This window comes from Aquila chrysaetos, chromosome 6 (genome assembly GCF_900496995.4).
Source record: "Aquila chrysaetos chrysaetos chromosome 6, bAquChr1.4, whole genome shotgun sequence".
Taxonomy (NCBI): Eukaryota; Metazoa; Chordata; class Aves; order Accipitriformes; family Accipitridae; genus Aquila; species Aquila chrysaetos.
Window position 1 is genome coordinate 575,790 of NC_044009.1, and position 17,707 is coordinate 593,496.

General features: G+C 71.1%; 2 protein-coding genes across 3 annotated transcripts; both read left to right on the plus strand.

The window, feature by feature from the left end:
* Nucleotides 1-1,676: 1,676 nt before the first annotated feature.
* On the plus strand, nt 1,677-12,418 carry PLEKHG5 (pleckstrin homology and RhoGEF domain containing G5). The gene is given in 22 exon segments (XM_030017262.2): nt 1,677-2,097; nt 3,948-4,024; nt 6,094-6,223; nt 6,384-6,486; nt 6,566-6,626; nt 6,728-6,819; nt 6,902-7,038; nt 7,115-7,263; nt 8,842-9,027; nt 9,212-9,382; nt 9,458-9,553; nt 9,642-9,692; nt 9,806-9,955; nt 10,034-10,144; nt 10,214-10,363; nt 10,450-10,587; nt 10,776-10,895; nt 10,996-11,128; nt 11,200-11,315; nt 11,387-11,529; nt 11,604-12,164; nt 12,166-12,418. Coding segments are annotated over 22 exon segments (3,261 nt in total). The 5' UTR covers nt 1,677-1,964.
* Nucleotides 12,419-12,865: 447 nt separating this feature from the next.
* On the plus strand, nt 12,866-17,660 carry TNFRSF25 (TNF receptor superfamily member 25). Of its 2 annotated transcripts, XM_030017275.2 has the most exons (7): nt 13,526-13,841; nt 15,484-15,679; nt 15,782-15,913; nt 15,994-16,146; nt 16,237-16,318; nt 16,419-16,480; nt 16,566-17,660. In XM_030017275.2, the coding sequence occupies exons 1-7, from the start codon at nt 13,812-13,814 to the stop codon at nt 17,192-17,194; spliced, it is 1,284 nt and encodes a 427-aa protein (XP_029873135.1). In that variant the 5' UTR covers nt 13,526-13,811; the 3' UTR covers nt 17,195-17,660. The 2 variants fall into 2 exon arrangements, with proteins under 2 accessions (XP_029873134.1, XP_029873135.1); XM_030017274.2 differs by having other exon boundaries at nt 12,866-13,841; nt 15,484-15,913.
* The last annotated feature ends 47 nt before the right edge of the window (nt 17,661-17,707 follow it).

Below are 17,707 nucleotides of genomic sequence, written 5' to 3' on the forward strand. Positions count from 1 at the left end.
TGGTCTTGCCTGACTCGTTACCTGGTCTGCACCCCACTGGGAAAGACTAGAGGAATTTTTTTTTTTTTTTTTCTCCCCAGCTCTTCGTTGGGGCAGCAGTTTGCTCTGGAGTGAAGATGAGGTTGGTGGGAGTCACGCAGAGGTGAGTGAGCGTCTCAGGCTGAGTTGAGGACCTGTTTGGGAAAACCACTTCTGAATGGGTAATATCGGCACGTCAGGCATTTAATGGATCCAAGACTGCAAAAATAACCGGACTTCTGACAGCGGTTCCTGCTAACATGGCACGGCCTTGCCCATGTCCCAGAGCAGGGGGAGCGTCTGGCCTGGGGGTCTGCAGCGCCCCGAGACGGGTGCCCATTCAGACCCCCTGCAGCCAGGTTTTTCCTGCGGAGGAAGGAGGGATGTGGTGGGCACGCCGCTCGATGCTCGGTCTTTTCAGCTGGTGGCTGCTGTGGGCGTGAGTAATCCGCAAAAAATGTTTTTATCTGGTTTGCAAGGAGATTCCCTAGCACTCTGTGTACCTGTAAACGAACAAATTAAATGGGATGACTGGCGGGGAGGGGACGGAGCTGGAGAGGAGCTGTGAGGGGCTGTGTGGCGTTGCTGCCTTTTAAAGAGTTAAAGCTTTAACTTAATCCAGGCCTAATTATCCCCATCTGGCTGGGTCTGGCAGCAAAGGAAGGACTTGGCCGGCAACCTTGCCTGCACAGTGGCTAAAATAAATACAGGGGCCGCCATCGTGCAGCCAGGGGGAAAATCCTGGGTGGGGCGAGGCGGGAGTTCAAGTCTCGGGGGAGCGGGTGGAAAAGGCGCTGGGAAAGGTGAGACAGGCGAGCGGTACGGGTGAGATGCCCAGCGCTGTAAACCCCCTGGGGCCGAGCATCCCCCTCTGTGCTGTCACCGGCCCCCCAGCATCTGCCTCACCTGGCCGAGGGTGACGGACCCCGTGTTGGCTGAGCGGGGGTCTCCTCGTCGGAGCTGGGGGACAAGTGAGTAACCCCCGTGCGCCTGTGCCGAGCCTCGAGCGTCTGGCTGGGGACTTCGGAGCGTAAACCTTGGCGTAGCATCCTGCTGGTGAGGGTGGGAGCATTCGGTACTTCGATCGATAGGAAATGGGTTACTTAGCACTTCAAAAGTCAAGGAAGTGCTAAATAAAGCAGGATTTAATTTTTTTTTTTAATATGTAGCATCTATTAACTTTGCAGCAATGATTTCTTTTTTAGTTTCTGGCTACCTTTTCTGGCAAAGGGCACCTAGAAGCAGCAAAACTGTGGGGAGCATGTGGCGCCTTTGGGAGAAGATGCTGTTGATGCCGATGACTTTGGGGGCTGGGATGGTCTCAGCCCAGCTGATTGTCCCGCGCGGTGTTTTGGTTTTCCCCCTGTTTTAGGGAGGGTTTTGCGTGGGGCAGGACAGAGGTGCTGTCCTTTGCTGCCTTTGTGGGTTTTAAGCCCTATCTGGTGCTTTCCCATTTACTCGGGTTTAGCAGGGGGGAAAACCCCCCAAAGACCCCTGGCTTTCCCCGCGTGGGCTGGGGGCCCCCAGCGTGTCCGCAAGCGCAGGGGTGCAGCCGGGGCCCGGGGCGGTGCATTCCTGCCCCCCCAAAAGCCGTCCGACGGCAGAGCCGCCGAACAGCCCCCCTCTTCATGCCGATTATTTTAATCACAAGCGCGTCTTGTCTCCGCGGCCGAATGTCTTTCATAGACGGCGGAAAGTGAAATTTGTGCAATGTCCGTAGGAGGCTGAAGAAAGGCCCTTTGTGCGCCCCCCGCGCGGGCGCTGGGCAGCCTCCAGCGGCACCCTCCGCCGCCCCGCAGCTCCCGGCCGCCGGCCTGAATGCGCCGCTTGTCCGGAGACCGGGATCCGCTCTTAAAGCCGGAGCCGGGCTCCCCGGGTTAGTCCCACCGGTGGCCCCGGCGGGGCGGGCACGGCTCCGGGGGGCCCCCCCCGGCCGCGACCCCAGGATGTTTCTGTACTGGAGGAAGCGGGGCGCCTACGAGCTGGAGGCTTTGCCCGCCGGGCTGGCAGGGCTGGAGTACGGGGCGGTGGAGCGCTTCTCCTGGAGCTCCAGCCTGGACATCAGCGAGGAGCTCGGGGGTAGGTGGCTGGGGGGGCTGCGGGGGGCCGGCGGGCTGCGGGCAGCCGCGCTCGGCCAAAAACCTCCAGCCCTGGCAACAAGGGTGAGGGTCTGGGAGAAGCTCCGGCCGGAGCGGGGATGCTGCTGGGATGCCGTAGGGAACTCAGTGAGGGTGCTGCAGCGATGAGACAGGGAGAACGCTGCAGGTGCAGCCAGGGAACGCTCAGTAAACCGCCCTGTGCCGCCGGCACCGCTCCTTCCGGCTCAGGCATCTGAAACGGCGAGCTGCCACGGTGCGCTCTGGTGCAAGGACGGTCCGGTTTCAAACTCGTTTGCCGTCACCGTGAGAGCCGGGCGTGATAGCGCAGCCCGTGGCACCAGGAAGAGGAGGAGGCGACCGGCCGGGGAGAGGAGCTGGTGGGGACAGGATCCCTCCTCCGGCCCCCAAAGTGTCTGGTGGGGAGCCGGACACCCTCCTGCCTCTGCCAGAAACTGGGGCTCCCTCTGCACGTTCCCTGCCGAGGAGCTCCCACCGGCACGCCTAAGGCCCTAGCGCGCGCGTGACCTGCTGCCAGGGTCACCGCTTGGGAAAAGCCACGCGGCTGTGGCCACGGCACGGGGCTGGTCCTCGGCACTGCTGGCTGCTCCGGCCAACCTCGAGTTTTTGGTGAGTTTGGAAAACTTTCCCTTGGGTGCGTGAAAGAATTCCTCATTTGTTTCCGTTATTATTCCCGATAGGTCAAGTGAAACGGCGGCGGCGGGGGGCGGGGGGCCGGCCCAGCCCGGCGGGCGCTGCGGGGCAGCCGCGGGGACAGAGCCCTCATTGTGCTTCTGCCGCGGGGGCAGCGCGGTGGCCCCGGTTCCCAGCCCTCTCCTGGGGGGCGGCGAGCCGAGCCCTGCCCGGCTGCTCCTGCGCTGTCGTCCAGCGGCGCCCACCTGCGCCCGGGCTCGCCTCCTGGCCGGGAGCTGGGGCAGCCGGCACCGCTCCGGATCGCCTGCCCCTCTCCAGGCAGAAGCGGCAGCTTTTTCGGCACTGCCCCAAAAGGCGGTTTTTCCCGCAGACTGAGTCTAACCCCGGCCTTGGCCACGGTCCCGCTCGGGCCGGCGCGGATGCTGTTTTTGTTGGCAGGAGGGATGCGGGAGAGGGGGTCGGCGCGGCGGGGGAAGACCCTGTGCCGCCTGCCCTGCTGCTGGGGCTGGTGCGGCCGTGCTGTCCGGCGCGGCCGTGCCGCCTGGCCTCCCCACGTCCCCTGCGTCGGCTCGGTGCCCAGCAGGACAGCTTCCCATCGGAGCGTCCCTGCCCTGCAGCGGGGCTGCCCTGCAGGAGGGTGTTCGTGCAGCTTGTTTGCTGCGAGTGGCCAGAGTCTGTTATTTTTAAACAATTAGATGCGACGTGTAACAAAAGCCTTCAAAATAGGATTTGTCCCTAAGGCCGATTTAACTGTCAAAGCTTAAAGTGCCTACTAAGCCCCGTTGGGGGCTGACAAGCGGCAGATTTAGCGTTCCTGCCACAGCCCCGCTCTGTGCCGGCCCCAGGGCAGCTGGGGCAGGTCCGTGTCCTGATCCTGCGACTTGGGGTGCCGGGCAAGAGGTGCTGGATTCTGACGCTGCGGGATGCACGGCGCCTTCCCCCAGCGGGGATGCAGCGCTGGCTCTTGGGTGTGGGGTTTCATCCCCCTGGATGGGCTGCGGGGCAGGCAGGAGCAGGCACGCCCAGCCTCGGCTGAGCCCAAGTGCTTTGCCAAGCTCCTAAACCCAGGGTTTGCGGTGTGGGAGCCTCGGCGCTGCCCCGCTGCGCGGGCAGGGCTGGGAGCGGGGCTGGAGGGGACTCCCCGCGGCACGCCGGCACTGACCTCCCTCTCTCCCACAGCCGAGCCGTGCCCGCCGGAGGAGACGGTGCTGCGCTGCCAGAACCCCGACTGCACCGGCGAGAGGAGGGCGGCCAAGGTGGGTCCTGTGGGGGTGGTGGGTGGCCAAGGTGGGTCCTGTGGGAGTGGTGGGCAGCGAGTGCCGGGCAGCTGCCTTCTGCCGGCGCCTGGCGTCGGTCTCGCGGGTGAGAAGGGGCAGCGGGCGGCTCTGCCCGACCTGCCGCTCCACAAAGCTCCCCTGGCACGGCCAGCAGCCCCCCGGCCAGCTACGTGCCCCCTGGCTCGTGCTGGGCATGCACTCCCTGGTGCTGTCGTGGTCCTGCCGACATTTAATGGCACGGAGGCAGCTTGCCCGTTTCCCCTAGCTAGTGTGATTCGGGCTAATCCGCTCCGGTCCGTCTGTCCCCCGCTCGCTAACATGACGCTAGAGCGGATTTAGGGTCCCTTCTCTCCCACCGGCTGGCCGGGTGCGGGGCTGGCCAGGACCCACGCACCTGGTGAGTCCCTGGAATTCCCGTGCTGGGCCGCAGGCGGTGTCTTTCTGGCGCAGCAGGCAGGACGGTAGCCGGGCTATGCTGGGAGGTGTGCCGCTGCGCTTTGTTTGCACAGCTGGGGTGGCAGGGCCAGCGCTGCCGGGGGCACACGTGGCGCTGGGCTACGGCCACGCCGGGGCACGGCTGGGACCGCCAGGAGGGACCCACCGGGGCCGCCCCGCCGCCGCCACCAGAGACCCCCAACAGCGCCCAGCAGGTAGTGTGGGGCGGGGGGGTCCTGGCCGGGCCGGGGCTCATCCTGCCGTGGCACACAGAGCTGCATCGCGTCCCCCCTCGCTTAGCGGTGCAGCTGCCGAGGGCGAAGCTGCCGCGTGCCGGGAGCGTGGCGGGTCCGGGAGCCGGGACCTGATCCCTGAGGTGGGCAGAGGGGTTTGGGGTGTTGTCCCGCGGGGGCTGAGCCGCCGGCACAGGGTGGGTGGGGAGCCCCGCATCCCGGTGGGGCGGCCGCTAAGGGCCCCATGGGATGCCCACCGAGCGAGCGCCGGCCGCCGTCGCTGCCTGGAGCCCGCGGCCACGCTCCCCGTCTCGCAGGTGCCACGATGGCCGTGAGGGTGTTGGGCTGGGGCGCGCGGTGGGAGAGCGGGAGGGCTGGGGCCGGGGCTTTCTCGTGGCCCCGGGGTAGGACGCCGGCGGGTGCCGCGGCAGTGGGCGCTGCGGAGGGACCGGCGGCTCCTCGGGGAGCGCGCGGGTGGCGGGAGCGCGTCAGCTCTGACCTCAGCAGCGCCGGGAGAAAGGAGGGCAGGAAGCGGGGGCGGCTGGAGCTGCACGGGCCCTTCCTCCTTCCAGCGGCACGGTGCGCAGCAGGCAAGCCCGGGCAGGGCTCGCTGCTCCCCAGCAGCCCCTCGCGCCCCTCCGCATGCGGGGCGGCAACGGGGGTCCCGCGCGGGGATGGGGACGTGCCAGCAGCGCAGCGGGGCTCGCCGGCAGTGGCCGACGGCACTGCAGTGCCCGAGAGCGGGGCCAGCCGGAGCCCCCAGCCAGGCGGGCACTGGCCGGGGGTCACGGGCCGTGTACTGCGCTGGGGGCCCGGCCGGGGGTTTAAAAATAACCCGCTGTGAATGCCCGGCGGGGCTGGGGCCGGGGCCGCGGCCGGCACACAATCGGAGGAAACGCGCCGGCTTCGAGCATTGTTTCGCCGCAGACGCTCGCTTCCTCTGCCCTGCTGCAGGGACGCTGCTCCCGCCAGCACAAAGGGGCCGCGGTGCGGGAGGGCGGCTTCCCCCGGCGAGGTGCGGGTGGCACGGGCGCAGGTGGCTGTCCCCCGACTCCCCCTCCGTGCCTAGGCACGCGCAGCCTTCCCGGGGTCCCTGCTCAGCGTGGTGGAGTGGGGAGGGGGCTCTGCGGCGCAGGACCCCCTGCCTCGTGGCCGTCTCCTGCTCACGCTGCTTTCCCCGTGCCCGTCTCCTGCTCACGCTGCTTTCCCCGTGCCCGCTCTGGCCTCCACGCTGCCCACGACCGGTGTGCGGGCAGTGGATGGGGATGGGAAGGGGGGGGGACCCGGCTGCTCGTGGTGCCGCCCGTTCCTCCCACCGGCGTGCCATTGCCGGCAACCCCCCCGGGGCAGCCCGTGCCCGGCTGACGCGTGCGCCCGCAGGTATGCCACCACGTGGAGTGCCGGCAGCTGAACCGCAGCGGTCCCCTCAGCCTGTGTGAGCTCTGCGACGGCCGCCTCCATGGCGCCATGCACTTTGACGGCCATATCCGCTTCGACCTGCCCCCGCAAGGTGAGCAGGGCTGGATGCGGCCGGCACCGCTGCTCCCGGTGGCTCTGTAGCGTTGGGATGTGCTCGGGGCCGGCGCGGCGCAGGGATGGGAGTGGGATGCGGCCAGAGCCGGCACGGGGCTGGGGGTGCCGGCGCAGCCCAGCTCGACGCCCGTTTGCAGGCTCCATCCTGGCCCGCAACATGTCGACGCGCTCGTGCCCCCCGCGCACCAGCCCTGCCTCTGACGTGGAGGAGGAGGAGGAGGGACTGGCGGATAGCAGAGGGTGAGCCCCCGGCCCCGCGCGTCCCCTCTGTGTCCCCAGCCCGCGGCGTCCCCGTCACCTGCCTGCCCTGTGCCCGCAGGGAGCGGAGGAGCTCGGCGCTGAAGCTGCCCAAGAAGAAGGCTCGGCGCAGGCATACGGACGTAAGGCACCGGCCCCTCTCCCCGGGGCGCTCGGCGGGGCAGCGGCATGGCCCCGGCCGGGCGGGAGGGACCCCTGGGTGACGGCTGCCGCCTCCCCCCAGGACCCCAGCAAGGAGTGCTTCACCCTGAAGTTCGACCTCGGCGTCAACATCGAGGCGGAGATCGTGCCCGCTGCAAAGAAGAAGTCTCTGGGGTGAGTCTGCTGGGGACAGATGCAGGGACCGGTGCGGGGACAGACCGGTGTGGAGATGGACGTGGGGCTCCTGTCCCCGCAGGGAGGTGCTGCTGCCAGTCTTCGAGAGGAAGGCGATCGAGCCGAGCAAGGTGGACATCTTCCTGGACCAGTCCCACACGCCACTCTCCCTCCAGTTCGAGGCGTACCGCTTCGGGGGGCACTACCTGCGGGTAAAAGGTGCGGCGGGGGCCCGGTGGGAGCCTTGGCCGCCCCGGGGCTCCCGGGGGACTCTGACCGCTTGATGCTCCCGCAGCCAAGCCTGGGGATGAGCCGAAGGTGGAGCAGGCGGCACGGGATGCCAGGTCGGCCAGCTTGCCCCTCCTGCACCCTGCCAGCACCGCCGCGCTCCTTGGGCCGGCGCCGGAGCCCGTGCCAGGACGCCGGGAGGGCGCCGACAGCCTGGTGAGTGCCAGTGCCAGCCCCGGGGAGGGGAATTGGGGAGGGGCTGGTGGGGCGTGGGATCCCCCTGTAGCCGTCCTTGCTGGGAAGATGGGGACATGGGGCAGCGGCACGGCATCTCCTGGATGGCCTCGTGGGGCATGGGCTGAAGACCCCCCTGGAGTCCCAAAGAGCCAGTTTGGCTCCTCGCTGTACCATGCCGGTTGTGCCGTGGTGGCGGTGCACGGGCAGCGCCCCGTGCCAGGCGTGGCAGCTCAGCCGGTGGCACCGGCCCTGCAGCCGTGCCGCGCACGGGCTGGCACCAGAGCAAAGGCAAACAGGAGCCCCGGCGGCCCCAGCAATGGCAGCCGCTCGGTGCCGCCCCGGCCCTGCGGCTCGCCCTGGCCGCCAGCCCTCCTCTCGCCGTGGTGCCTGACAGCTGCTGAGCACAGCTCGGTCCTGCCCCGTGGACCCTGGCCCCAGATAAGGCGTGGGACCGGGCTGGCCGCCACTCCCCACGGGAGTAGGCTGCCACGCTCGCAGGGAGCAGCTCCAGGGGGGCCGGCGGGGACGAGGTGGTGCTCAGCCCCGCGCCGGCAGCCCCCGAGGGTGGCGAGCTGGCCGCGTGGCCGGGGCTGGTGGCCGCCCGCATCCAGCACTACAACACCTGGCTGCGGGACCAGCACAGCCCCGGCAGGGCCGGGGGGCCAGCGGGCAACCAGCCACCCCTGCGGGGGTCTCGGCCCCCGCCGCCATCCTGGCGGCAGGCAGGAGCCGAGCCATGCTGGGGTGATGGGGCTGGCAGCGGCCGGGGTCCCTGGGGACCCGGCGGCACGGTGAGTAACGGCGACGGTGCCCACGGTGGCTGTCCCCACCTGGGTCTGCGGACAGGGCAGGGTGCGGGGCCGTGGCGGCGGTGGCGGCGGCAGCGTGCCGCATCCCGTGGCTCAGTGGCAGGCGGGGAGCCCCGGCCCTGCTGCCCTTTGTGCCGGGGCAAGGAGATGGCAGCGGCCGTGTCCCGGCACGGCCCAGGGATACGTGGGGAGGCAGCCGGTGCAGCGGTGCCCGGGCCAGCAGGAGCCGCTTGGCCGTGACCCAGCTGTCGCGGTCAGCCGGGGGGCTTTGATCTCTGCCGGTGAATTGTTCGGCTCTGGTTAGCTTATCTGGTGAGGAGGGAAATAAGGTTTTCGGCGCTGGCCCCACCTCCTTTTGTTTCGGAGGAGCCCGGCCGCAGCCTGCCCGGGTCCGGCTCCGCCGTCCGAGCTGGGAGCGCGGCTGGGCGGGCGGCTTGGCCGGGGTGCTGCACCCCGTGGGATGCCCTGAGGCTGCCGGGACCGCTTGCCCGTGACCAGCCGGGCTCGGCCAGGCAGCGCCCGGGGCCCCGCGCCCCCGGGATGCAGGTAGGCAGGTCAGTGCGGGCAGGGGATCGTGGCCGGGGGGACCCCGCTGCCTGCGGGTGCCATCCGGGCGTCTGTCCGTCCCACGGGCGCTCGAGGTCAGCCTTGCTGTAGCATCGCGCTGCGCCGTGCTGCTGTCCCCATCCCGGTGGCACGGCTGTGCCAGGCGCTGACCCCAGGGGCACCCCGGCTGTCCCCGCTGCAGGCTCCGGGCCGGCGGAGGAAGAACATGACGGAGTTCCTGGGGGATTCCAGCATCCCCAGCCCCGAGCCGACCTTGCACGGCGGTGGCTCTCTACCTGCCAATGGCACCGACACCTGGAAGAACCGCGCCGCTAGCCGCTTCAGCGGCTTCTTTGGCTCCGGCACCAGCGCCGGCTCCTTCGGGCGGGTAGGTGGGACGCGGGCTTGGGGAGGGGGCGCGGGAGCTGCTCGCGGCTACGCTGGGGAGCTGGGATGGGTCCCCCGGGGCTCGAGCCCCCCCCAGCTCCACGGGCAGGGCGAGGGGGTCCGTGGCACGTCACCGTCAGCCCCCCGCCCAGCCGCTCTGCCCCCCCCCCCCCACTTTCGGCCAGGAGACTGAGAAGCTGGAGCAGCTGGCGAGCAGGCTGCACGCCTACAGCAGCTTCGGGCTGCCCAAGCTGCCGCCCCAGCTCCGCTTCGACCGCGACTCCTGGGAGGAGGACGGGGACGAGGCCGGGCTGGTGCTGGAGGACAGCTGGCAGCAGATCATCCAGGGAGCGGAGGTAGGGTTGGGGGGTCCGGGGGGCCGCGGTGGCTCTGCCCAGCCGCCGGCGCAGCGCTGACGCTCAGCCCGACAGGCCCTGTCGCGCCGGCAGTGCCACCAGCAGGAAGCCATCTGGGAGCTGCTGCACACCGAGGCCACTTACATCCGCAAGCTCAAAGTCATCACCGATGTGAGTGCCGGCGGCAGCCACGCCGCGCTGCGGCAGGGGGCCGGGGGCCGCGGCTGCACCCCACCGGCTCCCCGCTCTGTCCCCGCAGCTCTTCCTCTGCTGCCTGCTGAACCTGCAGGAGTCGGGGCTGCTCTGCGAGGTGAGCGGCGGGGGGCTGCGAGGATGCCCTGGGTCGGGGATGGGACCTCCGTCCGGCCACGCCGGCAGGGTGAGGGTGCCGTCCCCAGGCAGCTGCCTGCCTCACACCTGCAGGTGGACGCCGAGCGGCTCTTCAGCAACATCGGCGAGATCATCCGGCTGCACCGCGAGCTGTGGCGTGGCGTCATGGCCCCGGTGCTGGCCAAGGCACGCCGGACCGGGGCACTGCTCGACCCCGTTGACTTCCTTGATGGCTTCAAAATGGTGAGCGGAGACCTGGTGCCGCGGTGGGGGACCGTGCCACGCTGCGCCCCGCGGTGACTCCCCCTTTGCGTTTCCCAGTTCGGCTCCCTCTTCAAGCCCTACGTGCGGTACTGCATGGAGGAGGAGGGCTGCATGGAGTACATGCGGGCGCTGCTGCGGGACAGCGAGCTCTTCCGCGCCTACGTGACGGTAAGGGGAGCGGCCGGGGCTGGGGCTGGGGCCGGGGCCGGGGCCGGGGCTGACACCTGCGTGCCGCAGTGGGCCGAGAAGCACGAGCAGTGCAGCCGCCTGAAGCTGAGCGACATGCTGGTGAAGCCCCACCAGCGCCTCACCAAGTACCCGCTGCTCCTCAAGTCCGTGCTGAAGAAGACAGACGACCCGCGCGCCCGCGACGCTGTCACCGCCATGGTAGGGGGCCGGGGGCACGGGGCGGCGGGGCGCGGCGTGGGGTGGTACCCCCTGGCCCCTCGAACCCACCGTCACCCCGGCCGCAGATTTGCTCCGTGGAGCGCTTCATCAACGACGTCAACTCGCGGATGCGCCAGCGGCAGGAGCGGCAGCGCCTGGCTGCCATCCTCAGCCGCATCGACGCCTACGAGGTGGTGGAGGGCAGCACGGATGAGGTGGACAAGGTAGGCTGGCCACGGCGGACCCGCGATGCCACGCCACCCCGTGTCTTGCTACCCCCGGCCACGCTGCCTCATACCGTGTCCCGCCACCCCGTGCCATACCGAGTTACGCCACCCCATGCCACCCCATGCCACGCTACCCCGTACCACCCCGTGCCGTGCCTGGCACTGACGCCGGGGGCTCCCGGCAGCTGCTGAAGGAGTTCCTGCGGCTGGACCTGACGGCCCCCATCCCCGGCACCTCCCCGGAGGACACCCGGCAGCTCCTTCTCGAGGGCGGCCTGAGGATGCGGGAAGGTAAAGACAGCAAGGTGAGGACCGCGGGGGACGGGGAGCCTCGGCCCCGGCCCCTGCCCGCCTGCCCCTGCCCGCTGCGCCGGCTGGCGCCCACGGCCCTGCTCTTGCCCCCAGATGGACGTCTACTGCTTCCTCTTCACCGACCTCTTCCTCATCACCAAGCCCCTCAAGAAGGCTGAGCGCACCAAGGTGGTTCGGCAGCCCTTGCTGGTGGACAAGGTTGTCTGCCGGGAGCTCAGGGACCCAGGTGAGCGGCGCCGGGGGTGAAGGGGGCTGCCGGGGGGTCCCTGGACGCCGCTTGACGGCTCCTGCCCACAGGCTCCTTCCTCCTCATCTACCTGAACGAGCTGGGGAGCGCCGTGGCCGCCTACACCTTCCAGGCCAGCGGGCAGTCGCTGTGCCGCAGCTGGGTCGAGGCGGTGCGCAACGCCCAGGTGAGGGGCGCGGGGGGCAGCTGGGGGTCCCGCGGGCGCCCCGTGCCTCTCTGATGCCTCCCCCTCCCCAGAACCTGCTGCAGCGGCTGCGGCAGCGCCGGCGCCTGGAGGAGGAGGAGGAGGAGGAGGAAGAGGACGGCGAGAGCGGCGCCTCGGCTGCCAGTTCACCCACCGTCATGCGCCGCGGCAGCGCCAGCCCGGACTCGCAGTGGTGGTAGGGAGCGAGAGGGGGGGCCCCGCACACCCCCGGCCTGGCACGGCCCCCTCCTTACCCTGCTGCCCCCGCAGCCCCTCCGACGGCTCCACCGAGACCCTCGCCGTGGTGGTGGTGGCGGACGGCGGCAGCGGCGAGCTCTCCTCCCCAGACTGGGACGCGGGGCCCTTCGGCTCGACCTCGGACGGCTCCTCCGTCGGCACCGGCACCTCCATCGGCACCGGCGCCTCTGCCGACGCCCCCACCTCTGCCGAGACCCCCACCCGGGAGCTGCCGGCGGGCGCCCTGCCTGTACCCCTGCCCCATGGCGCGGCCCCCCCGGCCGGCGGCTGCCGCTCATCTTCCATCGACAGTGCCTACGGCACGCTCTCACCCGCCTCCCTGCGGGACTTCAGCCAGCAGCCGGAGGGGTTGGCTGAGGAGGGGCAGGAGCCCCCCACGGCCCCCCGGTCCCCCCCGGCCCCCCGGCCCCCCTCGCCCCGGCTGCGCCGCCGGATGCCCGTGCAGCTCCTGCCCTGCCCGGCCAGGGTGCTCAAATCCAAGTCGGAGGCCAGCCTGCCCCAGCTCTTGCCCCCCGGCCCCCCGGCCCCCCTCAGCCAGAGCCGCAGCCTCTCTGACCTCTGCGCCGGCCCCCCCCCGGACTAGCCAAGCCCCCGGCCCCCCGGCTGCCCCCAGCAGCAGCGGCAGCTCCACCTCTGAGCTGTCGGAGCCGGAGGAGCCGGCGGAGAGCCCAGCATCCCTCCCGGGGGAGCTCGGTCGCGACCCACCGCCCGCTGCCCGCCGGACCCTCTCGGACCCGCAGTCGGCACAGCACCGCAAGCTGACGCTGGCGCAGCTCTACCGGATCCGGACCACACTGCTGCTCAACTCCACACTGACTGCCTCGTAAGTACGCTCCTGCCAGACGATGCTCTGGCTCTCCCGGACGATGCTCTGGCTCTCCCGGATGCTCGCCGGGGGCCAGGTCCCGCTGCGGGGAGGGCATTTCTCCCCACTCTGTGCCTTGCAGGGAGGTCTGAGAGCTGCCGGCACGGTAAGGACGGACACGCGGACACACCGAGGAGCTGCTGCCACTTCTAACTGTAGCGTGACGCTGGGGCCGGGCAGAGCAGGCCCTGGGATGCTGCGCCTGCGGGGACACGGATGGGGATGGAGACCGGTCCCCTCGGCGAGGACGTGCCCCGGGCACGGCAGCGCGGGGGGGGGCTGCCCGCTTCTCCCCGGAGCGGGGACAGACACGGCACACGGCTCGTGCCGAACCCTTGTTCGCAGAGATGAGGGTTGGTGGCCGGGGCCCAGCTGCCCCGTGGGGCGTCGGGCAGGGGGTCCCGGGGACGTGGGGGGCTGCGGGGGGGGCGTGGGGCAGCTCCTGTGGGCGAGGAAGGGATGACGACGTCGGCGGTGGTGAGCGGGGAAGGTGGCGAGAGGGACACGGTGCCGGCGGCACGGTGCTGCGGGTGGCGTGGGGAGGAGGCTGGGGCTGGCGGCAGGAGGGGACGGAGCTGGGCTGGGGCGGGCGGTGGCCCCAGGGTCCGGCGGGAGCAGGGTTTGCCCCGTGGGGCGGGACGGGCGGCAGCGGACGGCAGTGCCCAGGGCCGGAGCGTGGGAGCCACGGGGGGACGTGGCGGCAGCCGGAGCGCCAGCTGTCGTCCCGTGCCAGGCTGCGCTCCGCGTCTCGGCCGAGCAATAAACCCAGCTGGTGCACTCTCGTGCCCGCCTCGCCTCTCCTTCGGCCGCGGCGGCACCCTGCGGCTGGGCAGCACCGGGGTGGGCGCGTGGCGTGGCTGAGGGAGCCCTGCCAGGGCAGGCACCGCGGTGAGCCTGGGGGTGGCTCCAGCCTCGGTGCCCCAGGATTTGGGGTGGGGATGGAGCCTGGGGGGGGGGGGGGGGGGGGCAGGTCAGCGCTGCGCCCCGCACCCCGTCGCAGCCACGGTGGGTCCGTGCCAGCGGGAGAGGGAGGGCGGCTGCCGGGCGGCCGACGGCGAGGCGGCGCGGGTCCCTCCCGCGCCCGGCGCTCCCGTCATGTGGTTTCACACCCCCTGGACTTACTTCCAAAAAAGCATTTCCTCCTGCTGCGGTCGGGTGTAAAAGCCTGTGTGGGGAGGGCTGGTGCTCACTTACCACGCGTCGCGCGCTGCCGGTGGCGGCAGCGGCGGCAGCAGCGGCGGCGATGGGGTGCAGGGGCACCCTGCCGGGGCGCTGAGCTGCCCTGACACCCCACCGCGTCCCTCGCCCCGGTCCTCTCGCCGCCCCGGCATGACCCAGCCGCATCAGCTGCAAGGATGAAGCGCTGCTGTCCGGGGGCGGCTTGGGTGAGTGCAGCGGTGCCGGTGTCCCGCGGACCCCTGGCACCGATGGTGGGGTGCGCCGTGGCCGTGGCCACAGGGGGTCTGGAGGCGGGGGGGTTAGCCTAGCGCCAAGTGTGCCGAAAACACTCGCTCCCCGTGTGGCTAAACACCTGGGACTGGGGTCTGCTTTGCCAAAGCGCCTGCAGCGTGGCACGGCCACGGGGACCACAGCCGTGGCACGGCCATGAAGACTGCAGGCGCAGCCACGATGCCTGGGGAACCGTGGGCTCCGCCGCGGGGCTGCAGGCAGGGCACTGCCACGGGGATCGGCTGTGCCGACAGCCTGCAGGCGCGCGTCAGGGCTGCCGGCGGTGGCGGCTGCTGGGGGCGGGCAGGCGGCCGCCGCGGCGCACGGCACCGGGGCCGCGTTACGGGCAGGGGTGGTGGTTGTGCGGCCCGGGAAGCGGTGGCTTGCCCTGCCACGCAGCCGGCGGTGGGATAGCACCTGCGCCGATGGCTCCCCTGCCCGCAGGGCACCTGCTCCCCGTGCCAGGGAAGGGGGCAGCCCCCCGCTTGCAGGCAGGGCGTGCAGGCAGGGCGTGCAGGCAGGGCCCCACCATGGGAAGGTCATGCTTCGGCGGTGACTCAGACGTGCCGCTGGCAGCCAGGGCCGAGGCGGCCGCCCCGATCTGCCAGCGACGCTCTGCAAGTGGGGCGGCTCATGCGCGGTTTCCAGTCTGCCGGTGGTGGCGGGTTTAATAGAAAATGATTCAGCTGCTGTAATCGGGGCCATCGCGGCTGGGAAATCCAGCCCCCGGCGAGGAATCCCCTGGCTCCCTGCCCGTGCTGCCGGTGCCGCGGGCCTCCCCAGGGCGGGGGGTGCCAGCACGGGCACCCCCTCACCGCCCCCGCCGGGGCTGTCCAGGGAGCTGGGCTCCCCTGAGTACAGCACCCGGCACCCCGGGGCGGAGGAGCGGTGACCTAGTTTGGGATGCACGTACGAGGTGCGATAGCATCGGGGGGGGAGCGTGAGCTGGGCACAGCTTCCTCTTGGGGAGGAAATCGCCTTCTCTGCAAGGGAGATAAACCCCAGGAAAGTCAACGTCGGCAGCCTTAACCCTCCCGTGCCTGGCTGCCGGCACCTCCCCGGGGCTGGCCATTGCCTGGGCAGGGCGACCGGCACCACCGGCGGCCCGTGCGCCCGACTCCCTTGTCCCGTCGACGTGGCGGTGGGTACGTGGCCGAGCATCCCGGGCCCCCTCCCCAGCCAGCCTGGCGGCACCATTGGCAGAGCACCCAAAGGGTGCCTGAAGGCGGCGGCCCCCCCCCCCCGGGCTCAGGGGCCGGCAGGGTGGGCCCCGTGGCACGCGCGGGCGTCCTGCGGTGCCAGCAGGAAGCCGCTTGCTTGGGTACGGCGGGGAAAGCGCGGCGCAGCGGCCGCCGTGGGGCATTCCCAGCCCCGAGGCCACACCTGGACAGCTCCAGGGCACGGGGCTGCAGCTCCAGCCGTCCCACTCGGCACAGGCACCGGTGTCCACACGTCTCCGGTAGCCCAGCGTACGTGGCTGGGGAGGGTGGGGAGCACGGTGGGAGGGCTGCCCTCCATGGGTGCACGGCTGCTGGGGCACCCCGGCTGCCTGCATCCCTGCCCTCTCCCTGCCCACAGGTGATCCTGGCAGCCCTGAGTCTGGCAGCGAGTGAATTGCAGCCCCCAGGGTGCCGGGACCGCGCCGTGCCGCAGGGGCGGTGGGTCCTGGTGCGGCCGCCCAGCCGCCCGCGGAGGCACGCCACCAGACCCCCATGCCCCGCCGGGACGAACTGGATCGAGGGGGCTCACCAGTGCTGTGCCCTGTGTCCCGCAGGTGAGGGCCGCCTGGCCGGCGCGGCATGGCACGGCATGCCGGGGCACACTGGGCACGTCGGCCCAGATGGTCGTGCTCCCTGTCACCCCACTGTCCCCACAGGGACATTCCTGCACAGCCCCTGCTCGAGCCGCGGCAACGACAGCGTCTGCACCGCCTGTCCCGCCGGCACCTTCAGCGCCCAGCCCAACACCTTCCCCGAGTGCCAGGCTTGCTACGAGTGCGACCGCCAAGGTGAGCTGGTGGCGTGCCGCGCCGCACCGCGCCGCGCCGTGCCGCGCAGCGCTGCACAGTGCCGTGCCTGTCTTCCGCAGCTTTCCAGAGCGTGTTGAGCAACTGCTCGGCCACCAGCAACGTCGCCTGCGGCTGCGAGCCCGGCCGCTTCCGCGACTGCCTTGACGAGCGCTGCAGCGAGTTCTCCTGCCGGCAGTGCCAGCCCTGCACCGGGCGGCTCATCCAGCGGCCCTGTGAGTGCTGCCGGCCGGCCCGTGGCATCCCCCCACCGGGTGTGCTGCCTCCGGCCGTGCCGCCCTGCCTGACGCCTGCCCTCTCCCCAGGCTCGGAGGCGCAGGACGCGCTCTGCGGCAGCTGCAAGCCTGACTTCTACGCTGAGGGCGGCGAGTGTCGGCCGTGCAGCGCGTAAGCACCGACCCCCTCCCCGTGCCCCAGCCGGGGACGCGTGCGGGGCGCGCGGCGTGGCGCAGCGCGGTGCCCACAGCTTCTTCCTCTCTCCTTGCAGGAGCGCCCCGGAGACGTGCGGCAAGGAGTGCCAGCGGGCGTGCGGCGGCAGCGGCGGCCGAGGTGCGGGGGTGGCGGGGCTGGGTGCGGTGGCGCGGGGGACGCCGCGGCCGCCGGCTGACGGGGATGCTCCCGTTCCTTTTTGCAGGCTCGGGGCTGGAGTACATCCTGCTGGCGCTCACCGGGCCCTTCTTCCTCGGTGCCCTTGCCATCTACCACAAGAGGAAGCGGCTCCGGCACGATGCCCTGGCAGACAGCCCCCTCCCCACGCCGCAGGCGGCCGCTCCCGCGGCCAGGGCTGCGGCCGCGCCGTGGTACCAGGTCAGTGCCCGGGGGTGGGACGGCCTGCACTGGACCCGGCCGTGCTCCCCCCAGGTGACGGCGCTTGCCGGCGGTGCGGCGAAGCAGAGCCCCGAGCACCGGGCCTTACTGCGGGAGCAGCCCGGCGGCGTGGCGCGGCTGGGCGGCGAGGCGGAGCCGCCCGCCGCCCCAGAGCCCCGCGGCGCCCTGCTGCAGGGCAGCCAACTCTACGCCGTCATCAACGCGGTGCCGGTGAGGCGCTGGAAGGAGTTCATGCGGGTGCTGGAGCTGCGGGAGGCGGAGATCGAGCTGGTGGAGCTGGAGGTGGCCCACATCCGCGACCAGCAGTACGAGATGCTGAAGCGCTGGTGCCAGCAGACCAGCGCCACGCTCGACCGCGTCTTCGCCGCCCTGGAGCGCATGGAGCTGGCCGGCTGCGCCGAGGCACTGCGCCGGAGCCTGCTGGCGGGCCCCTGACCTGCCCGGCGAAGGCACCCTGGCGGAGGGAGGTCCCGGCACCTCCCCAGCTCGCCGGGCACCTCGGGCGAGCCGTACCCCTAAGTATTGTTACTTATGCCGTGTAGACATTTTATGTCAGTTTTATGTTCCCTCCCCGCCCGCCCGCCCCCCCCCTATTTATGACCCCCTGCTCCCAGGGCTGGGGGGGGGGGGCCTGTGCCCCGGCACACCGGCTGCCCGGCCGCTCGCGGGACGAGCGGGCGCCGAGCCCGCCGTGAACCCATGGGATAGTTCTCGAGGCCGCCCGCTGCCGGGCGCGCCTGCCCCCGCCCCAATAAAGTGGCATGTTCTCCATCCGCCAGTCCCCGGCCCTTCTTCCTGGGGCTGTGCCGGCCTGGCCGGGAACCGGTGCGCTGCTGGCGTAAGGGCCGCCCCAGGTGACGCGGCCACTGCAGGTGACGGCGGCGATGCCGGTGATGTGGCTGATGCGGGTGATGGTGGCGATACGGGCGATGGGGGCACCGCGGTGGG